This window comes from Mauremys mutica, chromosome 3 (assembly GCF_020497125.1).
Source record: "Mauremys mutica isolate MM-2020 ecotype Southern chromosome 3, ASM2049712v1, whole genome shotgun sequence".
Classification (NCBI taxonomy): Eukaryota; Metazoa; Chordata; order Testudines; family Geoemydidae; genus Mauremys; species Mauremys mutica.
Genome location: NC_059074.1, coordinates 200460481 through 200486582, shown reverse-complemented (window position 1 = coordinate 200486582; position 26102 = coordinate 200460481). Strand labels below are relative to the sequence as shown.

General features: G+C 45.6%; 1 protein-coding gene across 2 annotated transcripts in view; it reads left to right on the top strand.

The window, feature by feature from the left end:
* Nucleotides 1–26102, top strand: part of SNAP25 (synaptosome associated protein 25) — a 93530-nt gene that overhangs the window by 30881 nt on the left and 36547 nt on the right. For both annotated transcript variants that reach the window (XM_045008752.1, XM_045008751.1), the window contains exons 2-3: nucleotides 23083–23218; nucleotides 25288–25329. In XM_045008752.1, coding sequence (XP_044864687.1) covers nucleotides 23147–23218; nucleotides 25288–25329 — 114 coding nt within the window. In that variant the 5' untranslated portion in view covers nucleotides 23083–23146. The remainder of the gene's footprint in view (nucleotides 1–23082; nucleotides 23219–25287; nucleotides 25330–26102) is intronic.

Genomic DNA, 26102 nt, shown 5'->3' with positions numbered 1-26102 from the left:
TGATAAGAAAGCTTGGTGCGCTATAAAAATGAATGAAACGAAGATCCCCTTTGGATGTCAACAACAGTTGTACCCGCATTTCTCAGGGCAGACTTAGGCACTGAGCGTTTATCGGGTTTTATGGGGATTCCTGCTTCATCTTTTCCCTTTGGAGTACATTGCCATCCGCTTTTGTCACACTGCTGGGACACTGGGCTCGTCTACACTTACGTGGGGATTGACGAGTGGCAATCGATGCACCGGCAGTTGATTCAGCAGGTCTAGTGAAGACCCGCCAAATTGACACAGATCACTCTCCCATTGACTCCTGTACTCCACCGGATCGAGAAGAGTAAGGAGAGTCGACGGGAGGGCATCTCTCGTTGACATCGCATAGTGTGAAGCCCACAGTAAGTAGGTCTAAGCTATGTCGATTTGAGTTACGCTATTCACCTAACTCAAATTGCATTGCTTAGTTTGACTTTCTCCTGTAGTGTAGACGAGGCCTAAGAGTCAGTTCTTATTTACTGTATTTACATGATCTAAATTAATCCCATAGCCAACTGTTAAACTGAACCTGATAGAGCATGAGCAGCCCGTCTCAGTACAGTCCATGTGTGCCTGGGTTTTCCCCTGAAGATTGCATCATTGCCTCATTCAATCTTTTCATCTCAGTAATTAATGAATATAGACTTTGTCAGGGAAAGAAAAGCAGCTGCGGTAACTTTTACTCTTTTTCTTTCAGGGCAACATCTGCGGTTTGATTAGGCCTCAGTGCAAGGTATCAATTGTAATGCAATCACAAAGGTTAAGGAAGGGGCAAAATTTGGCAAATATTAAACTAGCAAATAAACCCATTAGGCTGCTTTACTGAGAGAGGACAGCACCGTTCTGGATCATTGTGCATGCCTTTGAGGGTCTTAATTCCTGCAAGAACATGTGCAAAATGGAATGAAAGCAACTAAATACAATCTTACATGCAGAGGGAAAGATTTTGATCCTCTGTTAAAACAATTTGAGCAGAAACGAATCCGCAGCCTCTCAGTTAATCTGCCAATCACGTGATTGAAAGTGATGGCCTTGAGGCACAATCCAGCTTGTTGTTGTTTAGCTGATTGGTTTTCTAAAAAATGCCACTGACAAACACCCAAAACCCCAGAGTAGGTGTTGTGCTTTTATATTAATACAGCATAAATCTTCTCATGCAAGGCTGAGGAATCTTTGGCATACTAAAGCTTGTGCATGGGACTCTCCATCAGCCTATGAAGGCTGAAAATGTAGTTCAGTGGAAGGGGAGGTTTCTAAATCAACCTCAGAAGCAGTAATACAAAATGACAAGTTCTCCTATGCTGCAGCAGGGAAAGCCAGTGTGCGTGTGTTTGGCCTATTCATATTTATACTACTGAGTACTGAGAAGTGAGAGGCAGCTAGGTATTCGTCACAAGTATGAATCAGAGAGCAGCAGTGAGCCTTGGAAATGATTGAGTAAGTATCACAAGGCTGTGGGGCACTATTAAATATTCCTGTGGCTAATATAATTTTTTACTCAGCCTGGAAATGCCAGATGCTTTCAATATTCGACTTATGTATGTATATGGAAATCTACGTTTTTAAACAGTCATCAACCTGGGGTCTAATGAGCCAAAAGCAATACTTATCCCCACAATTAACTGTGCTTCTGTATTTACACCTGCAATTAAGTGTGAGGGTGAGTGCTAGGAGGCAGCCATCTAATAACCAGATCATGTCCCCCCAGTGAGACAGCTGGGCAGCTAACGCCTGTCCCTTACTCCTGTAATCAACTGAGCTAAAATCAGAGGCTGTATTTCAGAACGAGCTCCAGCATGCTCAGGGGCCAGATTGTGAACCTCTCACTCACAGTGGTAAACAGCGACTCACATGTGTAGTGCCACTGACTTCGATGGAGCTAAGCCGATTGACAGCAGCTGGAGATCTGACCTGGAATTTTTAGTGCTTTGTGGCTCTGCAGTGAGGTTTGAAATAAAGTCAGAGCTGAAAAACTATTAGAATAAGGAAGGGGTGCTCAAACTTCTTAACAGTATAGGCCACACTTTAATACAGATATTTTCTTGCGTGCTTTCTCCCTTCTAATATGTCTGTCTGTCTGTCATCTGTCTATGCGAACAAATGAAGATATAGAGAGACAGAATCCCTGGAGGTCTGACTGATGAAGGCATAAGTTAGTTAAGCAGATCATCTCAAATGCACAAATAATGGTCAATTAATCGTTATATCTTTACACCACTGTGTATCCTATATAGGCCCAATCCACAGCCCAATGAAATCAAGGGGCGTCTTGCCATTAATTTCAGTGGGCTTTGGATTAGGCCCAGTAAAAAGCTATTTCAGAAATGCTGGAGATATTTTTCCAGGTTTTTTTTGGTTTTGGTTTTGAAGGAGAGGGGCTGTTTGTCATTTCCCAAAGCCTCTCTGAAGCTTTAACTTGCACTTCTGATGTAAGTTCCTTGAGCGACCGCAGGCCACTGGAGAATCAGGCATAGCAGAATCCAACTCTGTCATGTCCCCCATCTTCCTCTCCCTGGACAGGCCCCCTCCCTCCCTTCATGCCAGTGGGAAGGGTTCCATGGCAGGAGGCAGCAGAACCGGTGGCTTAGTTGGTCCATAGGCAGCGCAAAGTGGAGATTTCCAGATGTTCTGGAGTGGAGCCTCTTAGATCGCCCCACTGTTGTTTGCTTTTCCATCGACACACATTCACCATCCTGGGAGAAACTAGTGAGCAGCACCAGGGATGTGCCCCTAAACTATAGACAAAGTCAGGTGCTTCTGTTTGGGCCTGCTTAGGGACGTGAACCTCTTGTGGATACATTTAGAAAGGGCTTATGTTGGCTTAAATGGGCTTCATCTCTTGTGCCCATTCTCTTTCCTGTGTTGCACTCCATTACCGCGAAATGGTGCACTGCGCCATCAGTGGCTAGGCTAACCCTACCCTGCCCCAGGGGTGTAACTCCCAGCTCAGGTCGATGTACAGGCCCTAGGTCTAATTGAGTGAGCAGCTAAAAATAGTGGTGTGGCCATAGCAACATGGGTGGCAACCTGGGCTAGCCTACCACGTACGATCCCATCTGAGATCCTAGGGCAGTGATTCAGCCACCATCCACGCTGCCTCCGTATTGTAGTGTGCTCACTTCAGCAGAGCAACCGCATGTCTACGTACCTGAGCTGGGAATTACGCCCCCCAGCTGCAGTGTAGACACGCCCTTAATGCCGTGACCCCCAAACTTTTCACATCACGCCTCCCCTTACTCCTGTCGGCTCCCTCCCACCCTCACCCCCCAGAATCGTGGTCAGGAATCGGGGCCAGGAGTGGGGCTGTGGCTTCTAGGGGGGGAGTGGCAGACAGGGGTAAGGGAACCGAGGCTGGAGCCAGAGCTGCAGCCGGCCAGGGGGTAGAGCCGGGGCTGGGAGCGGAGCCACGGCTGGGGGCTGAGGCTGGGGGGTGGGGCCAGGGCCAAAAGCGGAGCCATGGCTGGGCCGTGGTCGGGGCCAGCAGCCAGGGCCGCAGACGGGTGCAGGACCACAGCTGGGCTAGGAGCGGAGCCACAATTGTTGGTGGGTAGGGGTGGGGCCAGAGCAGAGCTGGGGGCAGAGTGGGGCTGGGTGGTAGTCCCTCCCCACCCCCCATGGGGCCTGGCCTGGGACTCACCACTCATCCCCAAACGTTCCTCCACAGTTTGGGACCCCCTGCCTAATATCTGGCTGTGGACAGGCACTAAAATTGAGGAGCTCCTTCTCTTATTGTGGTTTACTTCTACTACTGTCAGATAGAGAGATGGGAATGGGGGGAGGGAGGGATTGACAGACAGATACTGAATTCAGTGGAGCTACTCTGATTTACAGCAGGTGAGGATCTGTCCCTCTAAACCAGGGGTCGGCAACCTTTCAGAAGTGCTGTGCCGAATCTTCATTTATTTACTCTGATTTAAGGTTTCACATGCCAGTAATACATTTTAACGTTTTTAGAAGGTCTCTTTCTATAAGTCTATAATATAGAACTAAACTATTGTTGTATGTAAAGTAAATAAGATTTTTTAAATGTTTAAGAAGCTTCATTTAAAATTAAATGAAAATGCAGAGCCCCCCCGGACCGGTGGCCAGGACCCAGGCAGTGTGAGTGCCACTGAAAATCAGCGCGCGTGCTGGCTTTGGCACGCATGCCATAGATTGCCTACCCCTGCTTTAAATCAAATGGTAGTAAAATATTCATTAGTAAAATATTCATCTTCATCAAATATCACACGGGCTGTGGCATCTTCCCTCCACCCCCACCCTCCAAAAAACCTTCTTCAGCTGAAAATTATACTATAAAAATAATACCAACCATCCTGTTTTACAATGTCTATAGTTTGTCAGTAGCTGATTTGAGTCTGACGACTTAGCTAAAGAAGATTTGTTCTTTTGGCTAAAAATATATCAGGTCTCTGATTAAAATATGTGCACATTTACCAGCAAGCAAAACTGAGGGGATAAATTAACTTGAAATTTTATGATACCTCCCCCCCTTACCCATTTCTGGCCACTGTTGCTTATTTAGGTGTTAGGGTCAGAAAACCCCTGAGGAGTCACACAGAAGCAGATATCTGCAGTAAAGGGTGAGATCCTAGCTCACGCCAATTCACCAAAATAGTTTCTCTTCCTAGTAACATCACCTCCATCTTTCCTAGAGTTAGACTGAGCCTAGATTCCTTTCACCAGCTTCCAATTTCCCTCATACACTGCGACAGCTGGGAATTACCATTATATCTGCTCAATGGAAAAAAATGATTTGCTTGGGGTTGTCAGCATATTGACAACACATCTCATGATCTCCCCTGCCAATTGAACATAAATGCTGGGCAAGAGAGGTGAAAGGACTGGGCTTATTAATCACTTATTCCAAAAAATACATGGTTATCAAGTTGTCACCACACCTCTGTGGGTCACAACTGAGAATACTAAATTCAGGACAAGCTGCTGAGGAAAAGGGCAGACACACCCCAAAGCTGGTGGTTATTCTTCCATGAAATATACCAAACCAGCAACAAAAGTAAACTTCTGTCTCACCACACTGGCTAACAAGAAGTCAAAAATGCAGTCTCCTTAGGTGTTCCAGTCCTGGATCACCACCAAAAACACTGAACTTAATGGTGAGTGGTTATATAAAACCAATTTCATCAAACAAAGGGGTTCTTCTGATCCTAAAGGACCAGCCACATACCCAGGTCAATATATAACCCTGATTTTACCCAATAATCACACTGTTTCCAATCCTTTAGTATCTAAAATCTAAATATTTAAAAGAAAGAAACAAAGAAAGAAAGAAAAGTTAAAACTGGTTAAAGGAATCAAATACATAAAGTAATTGCAAAGTTCTCAGTTCAGGCTTGTAGCAATGATGGGATAAACTGCTGGCTTAAGTCAAGTCTCTGGTTGCTTCCAAATCATTGGAAGGTCTTCAGTCCCTTGGTTAGAATGCTCCCATTAGTATAAGTTCATAGTCCAGAGGTTTGACCAGGAAAGAGACAAAATGGAGATGTTTCCAGGGCCTTTTATAGCTTCTGCCAAGGGGCAGGAAACCCATTGTTCTCAATGTGGAAAATTACAGGTAACAAGATGGTGTTTGGAGTCACATGGGCAAGTCACATGTCCATGCATGATTCGTTTAGTCATAGCAGAATCCATTACCCATACTCCAGTTAGAACATTCACAGGAAAGTTCATTAAGTGTAAATAGGCATCTTCCATTGTGAGTTAAGTGTTCTTTGATGGGCCATTCCACTTGAATAGATCCTTCACAGCGTGCTGGCTAAACACCTTGTTGGCGTTTCCACATGAGCAAAGATTTGTTGCAGTTATATAATAGTGATAGCAACAATGCTCTACATGGTCAAATTTTAATCAGATAATGTCACACCCCATCCCAAACATGCAAAGCCGGGCTCTTAGAAGTGTCTATTTGTGCCATACTTTTGAGTGTGTGTTTTTGAGCCCTTATTGTTGCAAAGAAAACATTGTAAATGTGAACCAAGTTCAAACCAATGCATTGTTGTCTTCCTGACTCCATAAAGAGTCTGAAGCAATGTCTTGGAGAGGTGTGGTTTGTCATATTTATCTCCGTGAGCCTGAAATCTAAGACATGACCAATTAAATGTCAACATAGTTAACTATCTTACTGCCAATCATTTTAGCACAAATATCTAGCTATTATGCAATACGCACAACCCCAAATGTCTCCCCATGCTTCCCTCTATACCAAAATCCCCAGCTACCCCTCAGCCGGCTCCCGACAACACTAGATTCATCCTGACAGCTTCTCTGATGCAATTATGCATCATCAGGAAAGAAAATGAAGGGACAGAACAAAATTAAGTGACTTTAATATCAAAATAAAGAACACAGGGCTACTGTACTGACTGTATTACTGTGACATTACCCAGGGTACAATCTGGACTGTTGAACACCTGTGCTCCCTCAGTTCTCCAACTTGGGGTGCCTTTTACACTGCTTTGCTGAGAGAGCAACCACTCCTGGTCTGCTCACACACAGCCTCCAGCATGGAAATTACTCCCAGCTATACTGTATGAGGACAGTGGCCAGCCCCTCTTGAATTACACTACAGAGCAACACCAGCAAACTCCCAGTCCCAGAGTTTCCCCCAGAAATGTGCGTCTTGTTTGGCCCAGCCCTTTCCTGTGCCACACAAACTCATATAAAGTCTGTCATTTTATTAATAGAAATCCTGCACAAATCCTGTTGTCTCAAACGGAGTTTCCCAAACACTTCAGTCCAAGCACACTGGTTTAGAGAAAACAATAAAACAAGTTTATTAACAACAGAAAGATGGAGTTTAAGTGATTACAAGTAAGGAGGCATAAAAGTCAGAATTGGTTACGAGAAAATAAAAGTAAATGCAACTAATACCTAAATTAACAAGCTAAGTGAATTCAAAGCAAAAGTCTCTCTCACCAGCAGTCTGGCTGAATTCCTTTCTGCCAGGACCCCTCCCTAATCCAGTGAGGATTATTTTGTCCTTCAAGTGTTGTTGTTGTCATGAGTAGCGATGAAGGGAGAGTTGATTTGGGGGGCCTGTTCCCCATTCTTTCTACTTTTTCCTCTTCTTTGAGAATTGTCTCCAGCTGGGCTTCAGGAGACAGAAAGTCTGTGGGAACAGGAACCTCCAGCTGTTTCTTTGCCAAAATGTAATTTTCTCACTTGTGCCCTTTTACCTGCCAAAGAATGGCCGCTTAACTAAGTGATAGTCCATGTGATTTCATTGACACCTGGCTGAGGCATCAGTTTGCCTTTTGTCTCCGAGGAACTGATTTGTGGTTGTGTCCCCAGATTTAGAATATGTCTTGGTAACATCATAGAGTAGAATCATATAACTTCACATGAAATGTTGCCCCACACATTTCACCTGGACAGTAATGATCAGCAAATGTTTTTCAAATGATACTTCACAAGGCATGCTTTATACAAAATTTATCATAGTCCTGTAAAGGGGGTGGACATAGGGATACAGACTGTCACAATTACTCATTTTCCTATTTAATTAATTAAAAACCTCACCTGTTAATTAAAATGAAACGGCCACAGAATGTCCATTTGGTCTCATCAAAGGATTCTAGAACACAGAAACTGCAGTAATTAGGTCTAGCCTGCCACAGAGTTTAATGCAAACAAATGCTCTGGCCTCCCTGTAACATTGTTTGGTTTCTCCTTATATCAGCCATACTGTTGGCTGATGTCGTACAGAATCTGACTCTACTTTCATGCATGTCTTGGACCCCACTAAAAGATTTGGGCTCTGACTGGTCATTGCCTGGCGTTTGGTATCATTGTTTACACCTGGCAGAGATAAAATGCTACCTTTCTGCTCTGATAGTGTTTTGCACCAACTTTGCACAGGCACGATGACTGTGCAAGGGTAGGGCAATGGAGACTCGGGCCCCTGGTTTCCTTTGAACAACCGCTGCTGTTTAATGTCCTTCTGCCGAAGCACAATTTTCTTCTGACTCATCAGTTGCCAGTGGGCCTTCTCTTCTTGTTTTATGAAGATCCAGAACGGGGACCCTTAACCTGAGAGAGTAGAGTGACATCAGCAACTCTGGCTCTTAGGGCACTGGGCTTCACGGCATCCAGACTGGCAACATTAAGAGCAAAAGAATGAGCTGACTTTGTTGAGATACTGCAGTTCTCTCATCCGATGTTATATGATATGTATCCAAAGTGCTCTTGACTCAGAGACACTGCCCGAAGCGCCTTTGGGGGTCTGAGCAGTCATTGGCACCGTTAATTTGGGGTATTATACAATTATCTTCTGGGGTCAAATCAAGGAATTCCTTCTGCTTGCATTTGAGAAATCTGCCTAAATAGGCTGTTGGGTGTAATCTGCTCCTCCATTACCTGACTTTCTTGTTGACTGCCGCCATGCATATCACACTGAGTGCATTGAACAATGAAGATAACATGGCATAGCTTAACCAGTTATAAAAAGAGCATGGTCTGATGCTAACAGGTGCTGAGCCCTTTCTGGGCTGGGACAGGTCCCTCAGCACCTTGCAGAATAGTCTTTTTCTGTTCAAGTTGCATGACATAAATGAAGGTTGTCAGACTCTTTGAGATGCGCTGTCCTTCACATGGGACTGGCTCAGACACGCGTACAGTGCACTGACTGGAAACAATACCACTCTCTCGTTCGTCTTCCTCACCCGTCGTTTACATTCTGCTCTGTCATTTATTTTCATTTTCTCACAACCAGAAGAGATCTGCTGCATTATGCAAAAGAAAGGTGATCCAAATGTTTTGCATAATGATTAATAAAGATGTAGAAGACATGAGAATGTTTGGATTTCAGCACATCTCCTCCGTGCAGGAGCCAGCTAGGAGAACTCACAGATGAACTCCAGAACATCAGCCACATGAACAGTTGTGTATAAAGGACTTGACTGGGCCGGTTTGAGCACAGTCCCATGTTGGGGTGCAGAAGACAGACGCGTTGCCCTAGTGAGCACTCCAGGAGAGTTGATGTCTTCTGGAACTTCCAGAAATTTGATGGAACTCGGCTGCTGCTTCATCTTCTGGCAGAATGCAGAGTTTGCTCCCGTTTGCACCCAGCCAGAGCTCAGTCACCTCCACTGACCAACATGGAGGTGGTCAGTCCCATGATCTTTGGAGCATCAGGCAGATACCTTTGAGGCCCTTTGAAGGAGGCAAGATCATGACTCTTGCCTCATGGACCACAGTCCTACCAGTGGCACCAGCTTTGCACCCAGTGAGAGTAAGAACCATCCATTCATACACACACACACACACACACTCTCACGACTGTCCTGCATATATTGCCACCAGAATGTTGCCATCCAACAACTAGAGTGAAATCCTTGCCCCCTGACATCATAAGAACATAAGAATGGCCATACTGGGTCAGAACAAAGGTCCATCTAGCCCAGTATCTTGTCTTCTGACAGTGGCCAATGCCAGGTGCCCCAGAGGGAAGGAACAGAACAGGTAATCATCAAGTGATCCATTCCCTGTCACCCATTCCCAGCTTCTGGCAAACAGAGGCTAGGGACACCATCCCTGCCCATCCTGGCTAATAGCCATTGATGGACCTATCCTCCATGAACTTATCTAGTTCTTTTTTTAACCCTGTTAAAGTCTTGGCCTTCACAACATCCTCTGGCAAGGAGTTCCACAGGTTGATTGTGCATTGTGTGAATAAATACTTCCTTTTGTTTGTTTTAAACCTGCTGCCTGTTAATTTTATTTGTTGACCCCTAGTTCTTGTGTTATGAGAAGGAGTAAATAATACTACCTTATTTACTTTCTCCACACCCATCATGATTTTATAGACTGCAATCATATCCTCCCTTAGTCGTCTCTTTTCCAAGCTGAAAAGTCCCAGTTTTATTAATCTCTCCAGTGACTTCCAGACTTGAACTCCCAGTGACTTCAGTGTGGCATGGATTTTATCCCTTGTTACTAGTGCTCTCTTTTAACAATGTTTAGTGACTCAGCAGTAGAAGTGTGAATAAGCCAGTGGTCCCCAACCTTTTTGTCTGGTGAGTGCCAGACGAAGGACTGTGGCAGCGGTGGAGCACCCACCGAAATGCCACCGAATTTCTGCGGCATTTCGGCGGCAATGCCTCTCGATGATGTCACTTGTCGGTGGCAAGTGGCGTCATCGAGAGGCGTCGCCGCCAAATTTCTGCAGCATTTCGGCGGCGATGCCTCTTGATGATGTCACATGTTGGCGGTAAGTGGTGTCACTGAGAGGTGTCGCCGCCGAATTTCTGTGGCGTTTCGGCGGTGACGCCTCTCGATGACATCACTTGCAGCCGACATGTGACGTCATCGAGAGGGGTCGCCGCCGAAACGCCGCAGAAATTTGGTGGCATTTCGGCTGATGCTCCACCGCTGGCCAGGATGCAGGCGCATTTAGATGGCCCCGCGCTGGGGACTCCTGGAATAAGCCGTGACTTCTCCTAGAGGAAATATAATCAAAAGGAGAGAAAGAGTCTTCCTGAGGCCAGACATGTTTCTTTTTGTTTGCTCTGGCAATTAGGGGTAGGGATTTTCAAAAGCACCTATGTGATTTAGGAACACAAATCCCATACGTCAAGGGGACTTATATTTCTACATCACTTAAGGCACTTTTGAAAATCTCATCCTCTAGCTGAGGAAATTTCATTTGCTTCCAGGTTAAATTCTGGGTAAGGAAAGCAAACAAACTTTGTTCATTGAAAGGAAGGGTCAAGACATTTTCTTTAATTATCCACTGTCTGGAAATAAACTACACCTATGACCATTTGAATGCCCCATACCCTGTGGTGATTCTTTTGTTTACCTTCCACCACTGTGGTAGGTCTGTCACATTCAGATTTTGATATCACTTTGTGATATTGTTTTGTTGCTGACAGAAAAAAATGAGTGGGTAAATAGTTGTGAGAAATGGCTGTGAAGAGGTAAAATGTTGAAAGGTTTATTTTCAAAAGGTTTTGATTAACAGAAAAATGTACAGAAAGCAAATCAATTATTTGAGATGAAAGAATGACAAAATGGCTGCCCTCAGCTTTCTTGTCTTCCGCATAGAAGCCAGCTAAAGAAAACTAGTGTGTGAATTGCAGCACATCACCCACCTGCGCTGTTGTTTAATCCTTATAAAACACAAGTGTTGTCAGCCCACTGGCAGAACAACAATGAATTGCTTTGTCATGTGGGGGACATGGCTCTGGGTGTACATTTTAGGTCCTATTGTTAAGCTCCGAGATGTCAAAAGCAACTTTTTTTCAGCTGTCACTTCTATCCTATTTCAGTGCCTGGGGGGGAAAGCCGTGGGATGTGTTATTCATTGGCCCCTCTATTTGCAAGTCCCAGGAGCTAAGAGCATTTGTGTCAACAGTACTTGCATACTCCACAGCAACCACGCATTTATAAAATAGTGATCTGGGGTAGGTGATGATCCTTCTTATGCCTTGCATATCTCAAGTTTCAGCTTCACGTTTGGTTTCAGTCTGAGATAATACTGAGTGATCATGCCATATCATCTGTTATATTTAGCTCCAAAGAACCCTCGGACAGGTCTAACTCCACTACAGGTTGCAGCAGCTTCATGATTTTGGAGACTTCCAGTGCCAATGACATCCCTTTCCCCTCTATCTTGCTCCCTGCAGAACCCAATATAATAAGTCTCTCTTTTGGTGTGGGGAAGTATTTGTTGTTGTTATATATTATTTGTGTTACCGTAGCACCTAGGAGCCCTAGTCATGGATCAGGACCTCATTGTGCTAGGACCTGTACAAACATGGAACAAAAAGACGGTCTGTGCTCAAAAGTGCTTACAGTCTAAGTATAAAACAAGAGGCACAGATGGATACAGATAGTCAGGGAAGTATAAAAAAACATCAGCATGATAGAAAAGTGGTCGCGGCACCACAGCAGCCTAACCATTGTCAATTTTTTGTAGGTATCATGTTGTTCTTTCCCTTCAATTTTGGGAGAACTCTTGCCACAATATTTGGTGCTACATTTTCACAGAGGGCTACACATTTTTTTGTATAACTATGTCTGATAGTTAAAGTGGTACAACCCTCTACTGCGGATGCAGTTATAGCAGTACAAAGATGCATACCTGTATGAGAATAAGCTATACCAATAGAAGTACATTTATACAGTATGAGTATGTCTATACTAGGGTTGGACTACTTTAACTTTATCCGTTTTGATATAGTTATAGCGTTAACCGCACAAAAACTGCGTAGACACCAACCCGTAGGAAAATTCATTTTGAATTTATTTTTCCAACATATTGGGTACGGTCTCATGATTCCATCTATTTATGCTTCAGCAAACATCTTTGTTTTGGCCTTTGAAGGAAGAATGCTCTTTCCAGTTAGATGTGTGCTCTCTTGTGCTCCTCTGGCAGTAACTGGGGGAAAGGTGCAGCATGGGGTCATATCACACCCCTGCTATTATTTAAAATGTCTATTACAGTAGCATCTAGATGCCTCAACTGAGATTAGGCCCCACCTTGTGCTAGGTTCAGTGCTTACACGTAGGCAGAGATCGACCCTGAGCCAAAGCGCTTGCCAGCTAACTAGGACAGGACAGAAGACGGATGAGAGAAAAGGAGTATTATTATCCCCATGTTACAGAGGGGATACTGAGGCACAAAGAGATCGAGTGACTTGCTCGAGGCCACACAGGAAGATTGTGGCCAAACTGGGAATTACACCCAGGTCTCCTGAATTCCTGTCTGCGAGATCACTCTTCCAATCTCTTCTAATATGATTCCTTTTCGAGGCTCTCCTCGGAGTGGTTGTTACTCTTTACTATTCTCTAAGGCAGGCGGAGATTAATTAGTCACATACTTTGTTGACCTGTGCAGGTCCAGACAGGGTCCCAAGTGTTTACATTAGCACAAATTTGCAAAAATGTAGATGCTGCAGCTTTGAATGAAGCAGAAATGTATCCGTGGCAAACCCACTTTCTTTGGAATTGCTGGATAATACCAATTTCCCTAAAAAAACTGCAGGATCCTAGACAATCCAGGCAATGAGCATGGCACAGGTTTTATATAACACAATTTTTACTCAAAATCTTGAACTCACATATTATATCTATTTATTTAAATATAATATCTAAACAGCCTGTCTGTTAATAATGCTTCACAGCAAAAGCATAAATCTTTAGATAGGATTTTTCATTACAGAACAGACTGGATAGTTTTTAAAAGTGCTTTCAGAGCAGCTAGGCTCTTGATGTGTTTTATCTGGTCAATGGTTTTCCTCTTATGTTACAGAATCTAGAATCAGAGAGTCTCTGGCTCTTCAGTAGAACAATCTGAATGGCAAGAACAATTCCATACCTCAGACAGAACACGCTCTCTCCACATAGTACTGTTTAGTTCAGATGTTTTAGGCTGGACTGTTTTCACAATGGTGACATTTATTTTTCAATAGGGAAAAAACCCCCAATGATTACCTCCTCCCTTTGAGATCAGAGTCCCTGCTGGCACGCTGCAGAAAATCCAAGCAATGTTAAAGATCTTTCAGTACAGCAGCCTCCTCCACACTTGACCATACGGTGAATTGAGGACTGCAGCTTTAAAGGATGCTACTCTCTTAAGCTGCACAAATACATCTAAAGGACATTCTCAAAGACATTTGACCTGGGGAGCATCTGGTAGATTACAAACCTTTCGTTTTAAGCATATACAAATTGTCAATGCCGGAAAAATAAAAACATTTATGTTGATTAAAGTCATTACAGGCTTCACACAGCCAAGGGTCAGTGGCTTGACACGTATTTCACAGCCCGCTACCAGTATGAAGGCAGGACCATGTTCTGGAACATCCCAGCCTAAACCAATCACTTTATGCAATAATGCAAACAAAACAAGCGTGCTTGTAATTATAGGCCTCTCGAGTCTTGTCCAATGAGATCATGAAATATCTGGAGACAAAGGGGTTAAAGGACAAAACAGGGCCCAGGTAGCACTGCCCTTCCAGGTGTGCAAAGGCCTGCTCCAGCTGGAGAGGAAGCTTAGAAGGAAGCCACTCAGCTCAGAGCAAGGGAGAAGACCGACCGACCTATCTACCTACCCTGAGGGCTCCTGAACAAGGACACCAAAGAAGCCTCCCTGTGAGGCTGAACCCATTTGGGGATGAAGGTGTCACTGTTTTTTCTTTCCTTTTGGTATCTTATATTGGACTGGGAGACGCTGGGGGAGATGGATAGTAGGAAGTGACCCAGGGAGGCAGCTCTGGGGCACACTGCTGTGTCTCACAGGGCCCTGGGTTGGAGCTCAATGGAGTGGGAAGGCCTGGCTCCCCTACCAACTTCCGTGTTGCAGGGGGCATAAATCTTTAGTAAGGGTTGGGTAAGGGATGCTGAAAACTCTGAGGCAAGGATAAGCCACATATAAGGGATAGGATCTGGACTAAAGGCCCTGCCTGTTGGGAGATGAGAGACTGGAAACCAGGTGCACTAACCACTAGGCCCCCTGGCCCTCTGAGGACTCTACTACAAGTAGACAAATGTTAAAACCTGGTGAAGAATTATAAATTGTGAGGGAGAATTTCAAGAGCACCCACTGGATTTAACAGCACGTGTTTTCATGGCATCTGTTTTCAGGCATAAAGTTCTCAAGACACTATCTGAGCTGGAATTCAGATGGGCAGGGCTCTGAGGACCAGGAATGGCAGGTCTACAAGGTGAAGCCTGATGCAGTGGCATTATTCTTCCTTGACTCAATGGGGTCTCCTGGACATAAGAAAAGGGGGGGGGGAAATGCTCATTCTCGCAGCGTGTGGAGCTACTGGAGTCCAAAGGACTTTTCCCAACAGCTTCATATTCCTGAAGTCTCAAAACAGCCTTTCTTTGCAAGGGGTTGGTGGACAGTCTCTGGGCTAGATTTTAGCCTCAAGTTTATGCCGGCTTCTTCTAGTATAACCCAGCACTCACAGTAGAACGTCTGCCTTGAGAGGGATGGCAGTGGTACAAAGGATTCCCCACCTGCCAGCCAGCACAGCTCCAAAAGTGGGCAGCGCTAGCTGAAGAAGAGACAATAATGGCACAGCAGGTAGGTGGATGTGCTAATTCCACATGTCACTGGAGCAGCCCCCACAGATGGGGCTCCTGGGAAGCAACATACAGCGCCCTTGTTCCAAGGATAGAAACCCTTCCTGTGCAGTTATGCGGGGAGTAAACTGCGGACACAGAACTCAGCAGCAGAGTGGGAGAGGAAAAGATCCCTCTGATTTAGAGTTTTGCTTCTCTGCAGTTTCTCTTCCTTATCTGGCGTTCTTCAATCAGCCTGTGCGTCGCCCTCTGTGACGGAGTGCAGAGAGCGAACGGGTGCGCCTGCACTCTGATCACTCAGATGTTAATCAGTTCCCCTGGAGGAAGCTGACGGCGGTCATTAGGCAACCAGGCTGGCGGGCTGAATGGGATAAGGAACCAATTAGCCCATCAGCCCAAGGCAGATAAGGAGGCAGGAAGGAAGTCCCAAAAGGGGAGAGAGGGGTTTAGGGCTAGTTAAGCCCTGTAACACAGAGGCCTCATGGAAGGGAGACGTCTGTTCCCCTCAGGTAGAGGGAGAAGACCAAAAAGCACTGTTGGTGCTGTAAATAGACTGTTGCATGGAGGTTGTTGTGGAAATGGAGGAGGGAATTTAAAATAAAAGGATACAATGAAGATACAACCATAGGAGTCTGTGCTATTTCTGCGGGGAGAAGGCAGGAGAGGAGCCGTGCCCCGTGACATGCTGAGGCTTGTCCAGCAGCTGGACTGCCCTGGTGGTGGCAATTGAGAGACACAGGGGGAGGCCTCAGAGAGTACTGGGTGCCCGGATGAAGGAGCAGACTCTGCAGCGGTTGGTGGGCCAGCAGAAGGAGCTGCAACAGAGCATGCAATCTTTCCAACAGTCACACCAGCTGGAGAGAGACTCCCTGCTGGCCCAGCAAGCAGTGCAAGAGAGGAGCTTGCAGGAGTTTATCAGGGAGCAAGCACAAGTGCAGCAGTTACTTCTGGTGAGTCCCAGTATGGGGAACGGTAACCAGAGCCCTGTGTAAAATGGGGCCTGCGGATGACCCCGATGCTTTTCTAGTGACATTTGAGAGGGTAGCAATGGGAGCTGGCTGGGACAGCGGAATGTGAGCGCTCTGGTTTGAACCCTATTTTTGCAGCGGTTCTATTCTGGGCTTCTCCATTGGCTTGCTCTGTAACTTTGGACAAGTCAGTCAGTCTCTTTGTCCTTCAGTTTTCCCCTCTGTAAAATAGGCATAATAATGCTTGCCCACTCTTCCAACGCTACAGAAGAAAAGTCTCTATATAAAGAATTGTTATTGGCAGTCTTCTCTTTTTATATATATATATATATGTGTGTGTGTTCTTTGTGTAGAATATGCCAATGCAGTCATCTTCTAGCTAAGAATATCCAGGGGAAAAAATAGATCTACACTTTAATGCAGTGAGCGTGCTTGAAAAGAAACAGTTGCTTTATTGCGGTGTTGGCTTTGCCATGGTAAATTGCTGCATTTTCATTTTCCTATATTTATTGTGTTGAAGAGTTTACATCCCAGTAAAGTAAATATTTCCTTTTAAAGGTCACCCATTGTATTTCTCCCTCTTCAGGGATATATGACGATTCCCTTAGAGCTTCAGAATAACCCCACATAGATAAAACATTCTAGCTACCTGATTCTATATGGCATCTGAACTTTACCTGTAATATAATAAATGCAGCGTTCAAACTGAAGTAGACAATGTGTTCGCCTCAGTCAGTTTCTTCATTACTTTCTCTTTAACCCTCAGTTTCCTATTGTTCTGTATCGGAAATACAGCATCTGGTATCAGGGGGGAAAATATTAATCTAAATTGTAGGAGAATAATTGCTTCCATAAATCAAATCTGCAATGTCTAATGAAGCTGAAGGGATTTTACCTGGCATCAGTGTTTAGTTTAGCTTAAACTGGGATAAGCACCCGACTCCCTTTGAATTTCAGTGGCTGTTGGGTATCTAACTAAAGAATCCCATCCCCGATGTATACTATCCCCTGTGCTTAAGGAAGATCATTTCAAAGATATGGGCAGTAACTAGTATCAACTTCAAAATCTACACAATTTCAGCCTGCATCTAGACAAATTACGTACCATATTGTGTGCCTCTCAGTAACCTGTATTGATTACTGGGCATGGTTTTCTATAAATGAAGTTGAATCAGCACCGCAGTAGGGCACTCATGTTTATGACTAAAACATGATGTAAAATGGCTTGTCTGTAAGAGGGCTTTGTGGTGTTTCTCAATCCATTCTAAGTGCTTTCCAAAAAACCACCCAGTTTCAATCAACCTGTCAAGTATAATCATTTTGCAACAAAACACCTCTGCAGTTATAACCTCTGACATTTTCTAGGCTGATGTAAAATGGGATGAATGTATCCCTAAATGTAAACATGGTGGGATTTATTAATCAGATACTATAATAAGAGTAAGTCACAAGGGCTCCATATCTTTCTACTTTTTATCACCATCCAAACTTACTGTTCATTCATGATCATTAAGTGCTGTAATCAAGAGCGGGTTGGGGGGAGAGATGTCTGCTGGAGAACTAATTTACCTGTGCAATGTTTAGAAATTATGGTGATTCATAGAATCATTATTTTTGTATTAATTGCCCGAGAACTCAGCTCAGCATCAGTCTGCTCAGGCTCCGTTTAGCACCTAGTTTACACTGGGTATGCTCAGAGGTTTAAAACTGGTCCTATATTAGCATTGCATCATCTTATTTACCTAGCATCTCCCATGCTAGAAACACAATGCTAATCTTGGCAATGTAGCACTGGAAGGGATCTTGATAGGTCATTTAGTCCAGTCCCCCCATGCTGAGACAGGACTAAGTATTACCTAGACCACCCCTTATCCCCTTGGACCAAATAGGTCGAAAGCAGATTCTAGTTTCTTCTTCACCCACTCATATGAACGTTCAAATCATGTCACTTCCTAGGCTGTGTTTAAATTAACCTTTCCCCCCTTAAAATTCACTCTTGCAACTCCACCAATGCTAGTGTAGACCAAGATGCAGGCAGCTGCGAGTATTTTAAGCACTGGGTCACTTAAGTGCAGATATAGACAACGTGGTGGCTAGAATTCCCAGCCCCTTGTCTCCACTAGTGCTCCCCCCAGGGCTAACGCTGTTAGCAATGATGAGAAATTCTAGAGGAGAAATCCTAGAGTAAGCAAAGCTCTGAGATCCAGTGCCCTCCCCTGAAAAAGCACAGGAGCCCACTGATGTTCACATGTCATGGGATAACGAGTCGCCAAAGCTGATTGGCAGCAAGCCAGCTGGAGACAAGCCACAAAGAGCTGTAAAGAACAGTATATGTCTCGAAAGTAAAGAACAGTATATGTCTCGAAAGTAATATGCACTGAGGGTGCACTGCCCTTACTCAGGAGGGAAGGCTCTCCCTGCATTACCTAGCTTCTTGCTCCGACAGGGTGAGGTATTTGAAAATGCTGAAACAAACCGTGGGGCAGATAGTCAGCTAATGTAAATTGGCATAGCTCCACTGAAATCAATGGAACTAGGGCTGATGGGATCGGGGTGGGGGGTGAGGAGTAGGATACAGTTCTACTAAGGGACCCTAAAACATCTGCGTAAATAAAGTAAAATGGGAGGAGTGGGGCGCCAGGACCGTGACATATCAAGGCCCCACATTTTTCCTCACCAAGCAGAGAACCAAGCCAGCTTATACCAGCTGAGGACCTGGCCCCAAGTTTGTAAAGAATGTTACACAGCTGTATAGCCGCTGAGTAAATCAGGCAGAAAAAATAATGAGAGGCTGTAAGTGAGAACTGATCCTTCCCCAAGTTCCTCTGTTGCATCGACCCATACTGAGACCCCCACACAATGGAGAGAGAGAAGCTTCCAGTCCATGTTCAGATCATTACTAGGGCCAACTGGCCAGGTAGAGAAACCCTCTTCCAAGCCCTTTGTGGCACTGAAAATCCCAGAAACACTTTCTGGCTTTTGTACCCTTGACTGTTATACGTGTGTTTGGGCCTGATCTCACGGCCCATTGACTTCAGTGGCTTTAGGTCAGATCTTTGGTGTTAAGTAGAGGTTGTTGGGAAATTTTTGACGGAAGAGTTTTCCACTAGAAAATGCAGTTTCATCACAATCTAAATATTTAGCAGGAACCTTGATTTCAATGAAACTGTCTATAGGAAGAGTAAAAATGAATCATTCTAACTTTCTCATTTCATTCCTGTAATGCTGAAACATTTCATTTTGACTGTTATTTTGATTCATTTAGACTTTTTTACGTCATATAATACAGTATTAAAATTAATATTTTATATTTGTATATATTGAATATGTATAGCATTTAATATTTTACATTATATTACAGCATTTCCATATAATGTGTTCACCATTTCAAAACACAACAAATTCAATGGTTCTGAATTGGAATGTTCATTCCATGGAAAATTTCAGAATTTTGGTGGCTTGTTCTGATTTGGGACAAAAACAAATTTTGATATGTTGGAATTTCCCATGGAATGGAAGTTTCATTCTCTGACCAGCTTTCATGCCAAGCCAAACAGTGAGCAGTGCCCCAGGTACATGGTGAGGAAGGAGTCAAGCGGCAGGTCTACACTACAGCCGGGATCAATGCTCTGAGATCGAGCCACCGGCGGTCAATTTAGCGGGTCTAGTAAAGACCCGCCAAATCGACTGCAGATTGCTCTCCAGTCGACCCCTGTACTCTATCCCTGACAAGAAGAGTAAGGTAACTTGATGGGAGAGTTTTTCCTGTCGACCCCCTGCAGTGCAGACCCTGCAGTAAGTCAACCTAAGGTACGTCGATCCCAGCTACATTGTTCACATAGCTGGAGTTGCGTAGCGTAGGTCGACTTACCGCGATACTGTAGACATAGACAAGGAGTCCTCTACTTGGGCTACAGAGCAGATGTTTTATGGAGGATACTTCAACTTCCTCTGACTACTTGCCTGTCTTCCTCACTCCCACGTAACCCCTGGGCAGGGAGTGACTCCTCAGAGCACTGCACTCTAGGCACACAGCCCATCTAAATCCAGTGCAGTGGAACCACAGTGGTTCTGCCTCCAGGAGAACCTGTGTGGGCTGGGGCCTGATTGGCCCCTACAAGAACACCAGGGTTGCTTTAGTCACTCTCACAGAGTTCTTCTTTGGAAGCAGAAGGATCCCTGATGTGTCTCTGCCATGGAGCTCCTAATCCCTAACGTGCTCCCCATTTTTTTTATGAAACCTGTTTACTGCTGACAATGAGCATCCCAAAAGTGTCTGCTGTCAAACTGAATATTCACCATGCCATTAAGCCAGGCATTTGCATCAGCTAGGCCCATGGATGAATTTCTTGCAGTCGAGCCTGAATGCTGGTGAGAATTGCCCAGCCATCCAAAACGCCAGGTGGCACTGCCCACCCAGCCGCTACTCCGGGATATATTGGAAATGTCTAAATTTTATGTGACCCATCGCAGGATGTTAGCCACCCTCAGGCAGGGATGTTGTGATGTGTTCACTGTTTGAGATTGATGTAAACAGAATGCTGTGCCAGTTGCTTGGGGGCTGGCTTTTCAGTCTCCTCTTTGAGATGGATTTCTTCCTGCCTTAGAATGAAAAAAAGCAAGAGAACCTCAAGTGAGAGCATAGCTAATGTAAAAGCATGAAGGTCATACATTTCCCCCCTTATATAACAACAATCCTTTGTAGAAGCTGCAGAGGATACGTAAGCAGCTGGCTGATTTTCTTACATATTCGTAAGCAGATAGAGCTTGATTCAGCAGCAAATATCCTTAGCTTTCTGATCCCTGGAAGCAGGGGCAGCTCTAGCTTTTTTGCTGCCCCAAGCGGCTTGCCTGTGGGAGGTCGCCGGTCTCGCGGATTTGGTGGCACGCCTGCGGGAGGTCCGCCGGTCCCGCGGCTTCAGCATTCCCCCCGCCAAATTGCTGCCAAATCCGCAGGACCGGGGACCTCCCGCAGGCGTGCCACTGAAGGCTGCCTGACTGCCGCCCTCTTAAGGACTGGCAGACCGCCCCCTGTGGCTTGCCGCCCCAGGCACGCGCTTGGAGTGCTGGTGCCTGGAGCCGCCACTGCCTGGAAGGCTATGGCTTCTGGCTCAGTAGAAGTTGATTTATGCAGAGGAAAAGTTATCTCATTGCAGAAGAGTCGCTGGGAAAGAAGCGGGAGGGAGGGGGAAAGACTAGATAGATTACCATGAAAGGACGTCTAATCCAAACCAGAGTTTAATTCACTGCCATATATTGGCTGATTGCTACTTAGACAGTTTGGGGTGGTTGGTTTGTTGCCTTCTGCTGAAATGGGAGCCAGCAGTTGTGTCGGCATCCAGCCAATGGCCTTTGGTTCGGCTTTAATTAATTGACATGTGTTAGCAAAGCAAACACCAGCGTTGCCGTCCGTGGGGCACTGCTATTGTTGTGCAGAGCTCCTTCCACCCAATGCTAGTTCATACACCTGCCTGGTTGTTGTCCCCGATAGAGGAAGCAAATGCTGGCCCTCTCCATTCAGTGCAGAGGAAGAGGTATGGTTCTTCTGAGTGGGGGGCAGCAGGCAGGGAGCCCCCAAGGGGAGGCTTCTTTGCCCCTGTGTGCACTGCAGGGGCTCAGTCTGTGTGAGCTTGGAGGAGTTTTCACTGGGGGCCCTACCCATGACTCTGTGAATCAAGCAGGCACATTTCCTCTCCTCAGCAGCTTTAAAGGTGCATTTCTAGCACAGGCTCATGGCCTGGGAAGGGGGTGAGTATCCCATCCGCTCTTGCCTCCCTGGAGCACCCGTTTGCAGACATTGTGATCTGGGGCCTTATGGCCCACTCCCTGCCGTCCTTAGTCCGTACCCCCTATTGGCTTCAGTGAGAGTATTGTCTGAGCGAGGACTGAGCCCATCTTAAATACATAATGGCTAGTTTTTATAGACAGATGCAATCATTTATTGGCTGTCAAACTCTTAGGGCCAAAGGCTGCCCTGACTCATCTTTTCCATTTGAGTGGCACAGGGTATAAAGCCAGGGCAGAAATTGGTCCCCACAGTGATTCTTGCTTGACACGGTTTACTGAAAGGAGCTGTTCTGAAAGGAGCAGAGGAACAGCGAACGAGGGGTTGGCCAGGGAGTTCTGCAGGTGAAGGGGTGAAGGTCTGACCTTTGGGGTGAGTTTGTGGTCTGCTGTTGTGTGCTTGTTGCTTGCCATGTGCCTGCTTGATTGAAGTTTGGCGTGTGGGTTGCTTGCTGTATGCTGAGCCTAGAGCCTTCCTAATCAGGCTCCAGCCTTCAATCCTTTGATCCCGGATCCCTTGACAAGGGGATGGGGCTAACTCAGGAGAACAGAGTTGGAAAAGCCAGCTTGTAAGCCAGTGATCTGGGGAGTTTTGCAAGGGAGCAAGAGAGCGGGACACACCTAATAATGGTCCCGCGGCTTCGGCGGCTTGCTGTGGGAGGTCTGCCGGTCCCGCGGCTTCGGCATACCTGCTACCAAATTGCCGCTGAATCCGTGGGACTGGAGGACCTCCCACAGGCATGCCACCGAAGGTTGCCTGACTGCCTCCCTCGCAGGGACCGGCAGGCCGCCCCCTGCGGCTTGTCACCCCAGGCATGCGCTTGGAGCGCTGGTGCCTGGAGCCGCCACTGGCTAAACCCTTTCAACTTCAGAGAAGTTTGACTGCAGCTCGAGCCCATGTCTAGTTACAAGTCATCCCTTCTGATTCTGCATTTTATAAGTGTTTGGTGCTTAACGGCAGTTGAAGTGTGCCAGGTAGAAAATACAAATGAATTCATTTCTCTGTAGGGAATGCAGTGAGGATCCATCTGTGTTCCTATACAACAGAGTGACTAATAGCCCAGGAATAGAACATCACCTTGAACAATCCACGAGCACTCTTTTGTTTGTAAGACTCACCAGCCCTGATGAAAGATTGCTGGCAAGAGCACTAATATAAAAGCATTTGAGGGGATTGACATTTAAGCACAAATCTGCAGAGGGCAGCAAGTTTAACCCCAGTATTTGTTCCCTATTTGCTGTCTTGCAGGCTCCCGGGCAGAACAAACACAAATTCTTGATTTGAAGCCTCAACAAACACACTCACAGCTAAAATGGCAGAAGAACTTGATATGCGCAATGAGTTGGAAGAAATGCAGCGGCGTGCTGACCAGCTGGCGGATGAGGTAAAACTAATGGCAAATGAGGAGGGTGGAAACACTTGAGGTTCTTCTTTCTGTCCACAGGCTACATCCAGAAATGTGCACAGCTGTAGCAAAGTGCTTCAGCTGCTGATTCTGCTTTACACGCGTGTAATTTGACTGGACCGAATTCTGCTGTCACCAGAAGTCAATACACTGAAGTCAATGGAATTACTGTGGATTTACACTGTGTCAGTGACAGCAGAACTAGGTCCATTTTCTTAGACATTTTGGAATGAGACCTCTGTGGAAAGGAGACGAAAGGGCTAACTTGGAATAAAAAATGACTCAGTAATTCTGGAGCAAGAATCATTTAGACCATTAGATATCATTAGAGGCCAGTCGTGGCAGGTGTGTGTTGATCTGCGTGAGTCTTTGCCCATCATAATGATCGTCTTTGGATGAGTTTGTCTCTGATATTAGGATCAATATCAGATAAAAGGATCCTAGGGGGACAAGTTGCCATTTAATTTCTCTGGAGGCTCATCTAATTTGCCAAACCTAAGTGTAAGCAAAAACTATCAAATCAGGTAGTTCGGAAATTTTAACTGGAAACCACAGAAGCGATTTTTATAATAGTGTAGCAGTGATTCCAAGCGTGAATGAAACCAATGGAGAGGACTATGTGGAAGGTCCATAACAGAGTTGAGGATGTCCCAAGCCCATTGCACAGAGGATGAATTTGAGGAAGAGCAGATACTGAAACAGCGTTAACCTGAATGGCTCTGTTAACTTGAGGGTTTGCAGTTCCACCTTTAACTCTTTACTGTGGAATCTGCCATATTGTTGAGGAGGAGAAAAAAGATTGATTGGGGGGAAGGGGAACTCAATAAAAACCAAAAATATTAAGGGTGAGGTTTCCAAAGTGCTTTAAGTTGACCTATCTCTTCTCCCACTGATGTCAGCGGAAAAGCTCTCACCAACTTCAGAGGGAGCTGAGTTAAGCTAGGTCTACACCAGAGCCTATGACAGCATAACCGACGTAAGCGTTCTTGTGCGCAGCACTATCTCGGCAGGAGAGCTTCTCCCACCGACACAGCTTCTGCCACTCCCGGAGGTGGTTTTATTAGGCTGACATCAGCGTGGAGCATCTTCACCAGACGCGCTGCATTGGTGCTGCTGCAGCGCTGTACATATAGACCTGGCCTTAGACCAATGCTGAGCCGTTTTGAAAAGCTCACCCTAAGGGCCTGATTCAAAGCTCATTTGGGAGTTTTTTTCCATTTATGTCAGTGGGTTTTGGATTAGGCTCTTAGGCCCCAGTTCTGCACTTGCTTATTTCTGTATTTATTTATTTAGACTGATCAAAATCCACTCCCCCCACCAGGACTAAGAACTCTGCCTAAACCTTCTTCAGACGCTTGGGGAAACATACATCTAGCACCATACCTTGTAGGTCAACAGGCTCAGGAATATGAAAAAAATCCCAGCATCAAGGGTTCCTCCTTGAAAATGCCCTGCCAGCCATCTGTCCTTGTTTAAACCAAGGGTCAGTTAGCTCAAGTGCTCCAGCTGATCTCAATTGCCAGGGTATTGGTGGTGGAAAAAATGGGAGTTAAGGCAGAGTTAGGATCGAAGGGTATGTCTACACTGAAAAGAAAAACCTGCAGGACCGAGACTCAGGGCCCGGGTCAACTGACTCAGACTTGCAGAGCTAAAAATAGCAGTGTAGACATTTGGCCTTGGGCTGAAGCCCAGGCTTTGAAACCTGGCACGGGCGGAAGGTCTCAGAGCCCAGGCCCCACCTTTAGATGGAGAAGTCGGGCAAAGCTAGGGCTATATTCCTGTTCTGGGAGCATTCATCACTGTCAGCAGTGCTACTGCTAGAAAGTGCTAGCTGCAGAATTCCGGCTACCTCCCAGGCCAGAGTGCCTGGAGAAATGCCGTCTTCCCGCCAAGCACTCCCACGCTGGGATAGCTGTAATCTGCCTATTAGAGGGTGGGGAAAGCAGCACTCAAAGACTTCTGTATGAGGCTATTCATGGCGTTTATACACTAGTGATGGACACGGCATTTGCCAAATCTAACTTGCTTTTCTCCCATTTTTTTTCCAGTCACTTGAAAGCACCCGTCGTATGCTGCAGCTTGTTGAAGAGGTAAGGACTTACACTTTACCCTCCCTTCCTTTGTAGATAGAGGTATGGGAAAGCCCGACACAAGCAAATGCCTGAGCCACCTGCCAATACTTCACACACCAAGGGCATCTCCCTAGGTTTTTGTGACCATCTAAAATGGGGCACTTTCGAAAGGTGAGAAAACAGCCAATTGCTTTCCCAGTGTTCCTAGGAATTATCCAGACAAGATGTGGTGCAGCCATTGATAAAGCTGATCAAGCAGTCGAAAGACTCAACTGAACTGCAATGGGGAACTGTATTCGGTCCATATTTTAATTTTGGTTGAATTGAAATATTCAAGATAAAGCAATGAAACACCCTTTGTACATGACCTCTGGTCGGTCATCATGGACCCGATACACACACACTGGCATCAAGCTGCAGGGAACCGATAAACTCCACAGAAGTCAACGGGGAGAAATGCGGTGTTGCGATTGGCTCCTTATCTATCTGTTCATCCATTTCAGGTCTTTATAGAGCCCCAGTCACCGCAGAATCTAGGCGATGCTTCTTTATCTTCTCTTAGAATGTTGTTAATAGAGGATGTTAGGGTTCATGAAAGATGGCAGATTGAGAGCCCTGGAGACAGAAGGCCTCTGATCATCCACAGCACTGGGAGTGGGAGTGGAAGCTTGCTCAGTCTACCCTGCTAATATGCCTCAATCCTCACCAGGTGGGGCCCTTCTGGGAGGGAGAAGGTAGTTCAGTCGGGTGCCGATTCATCCTAATCATGGTGGAGGTTTCTGTAATCTGGG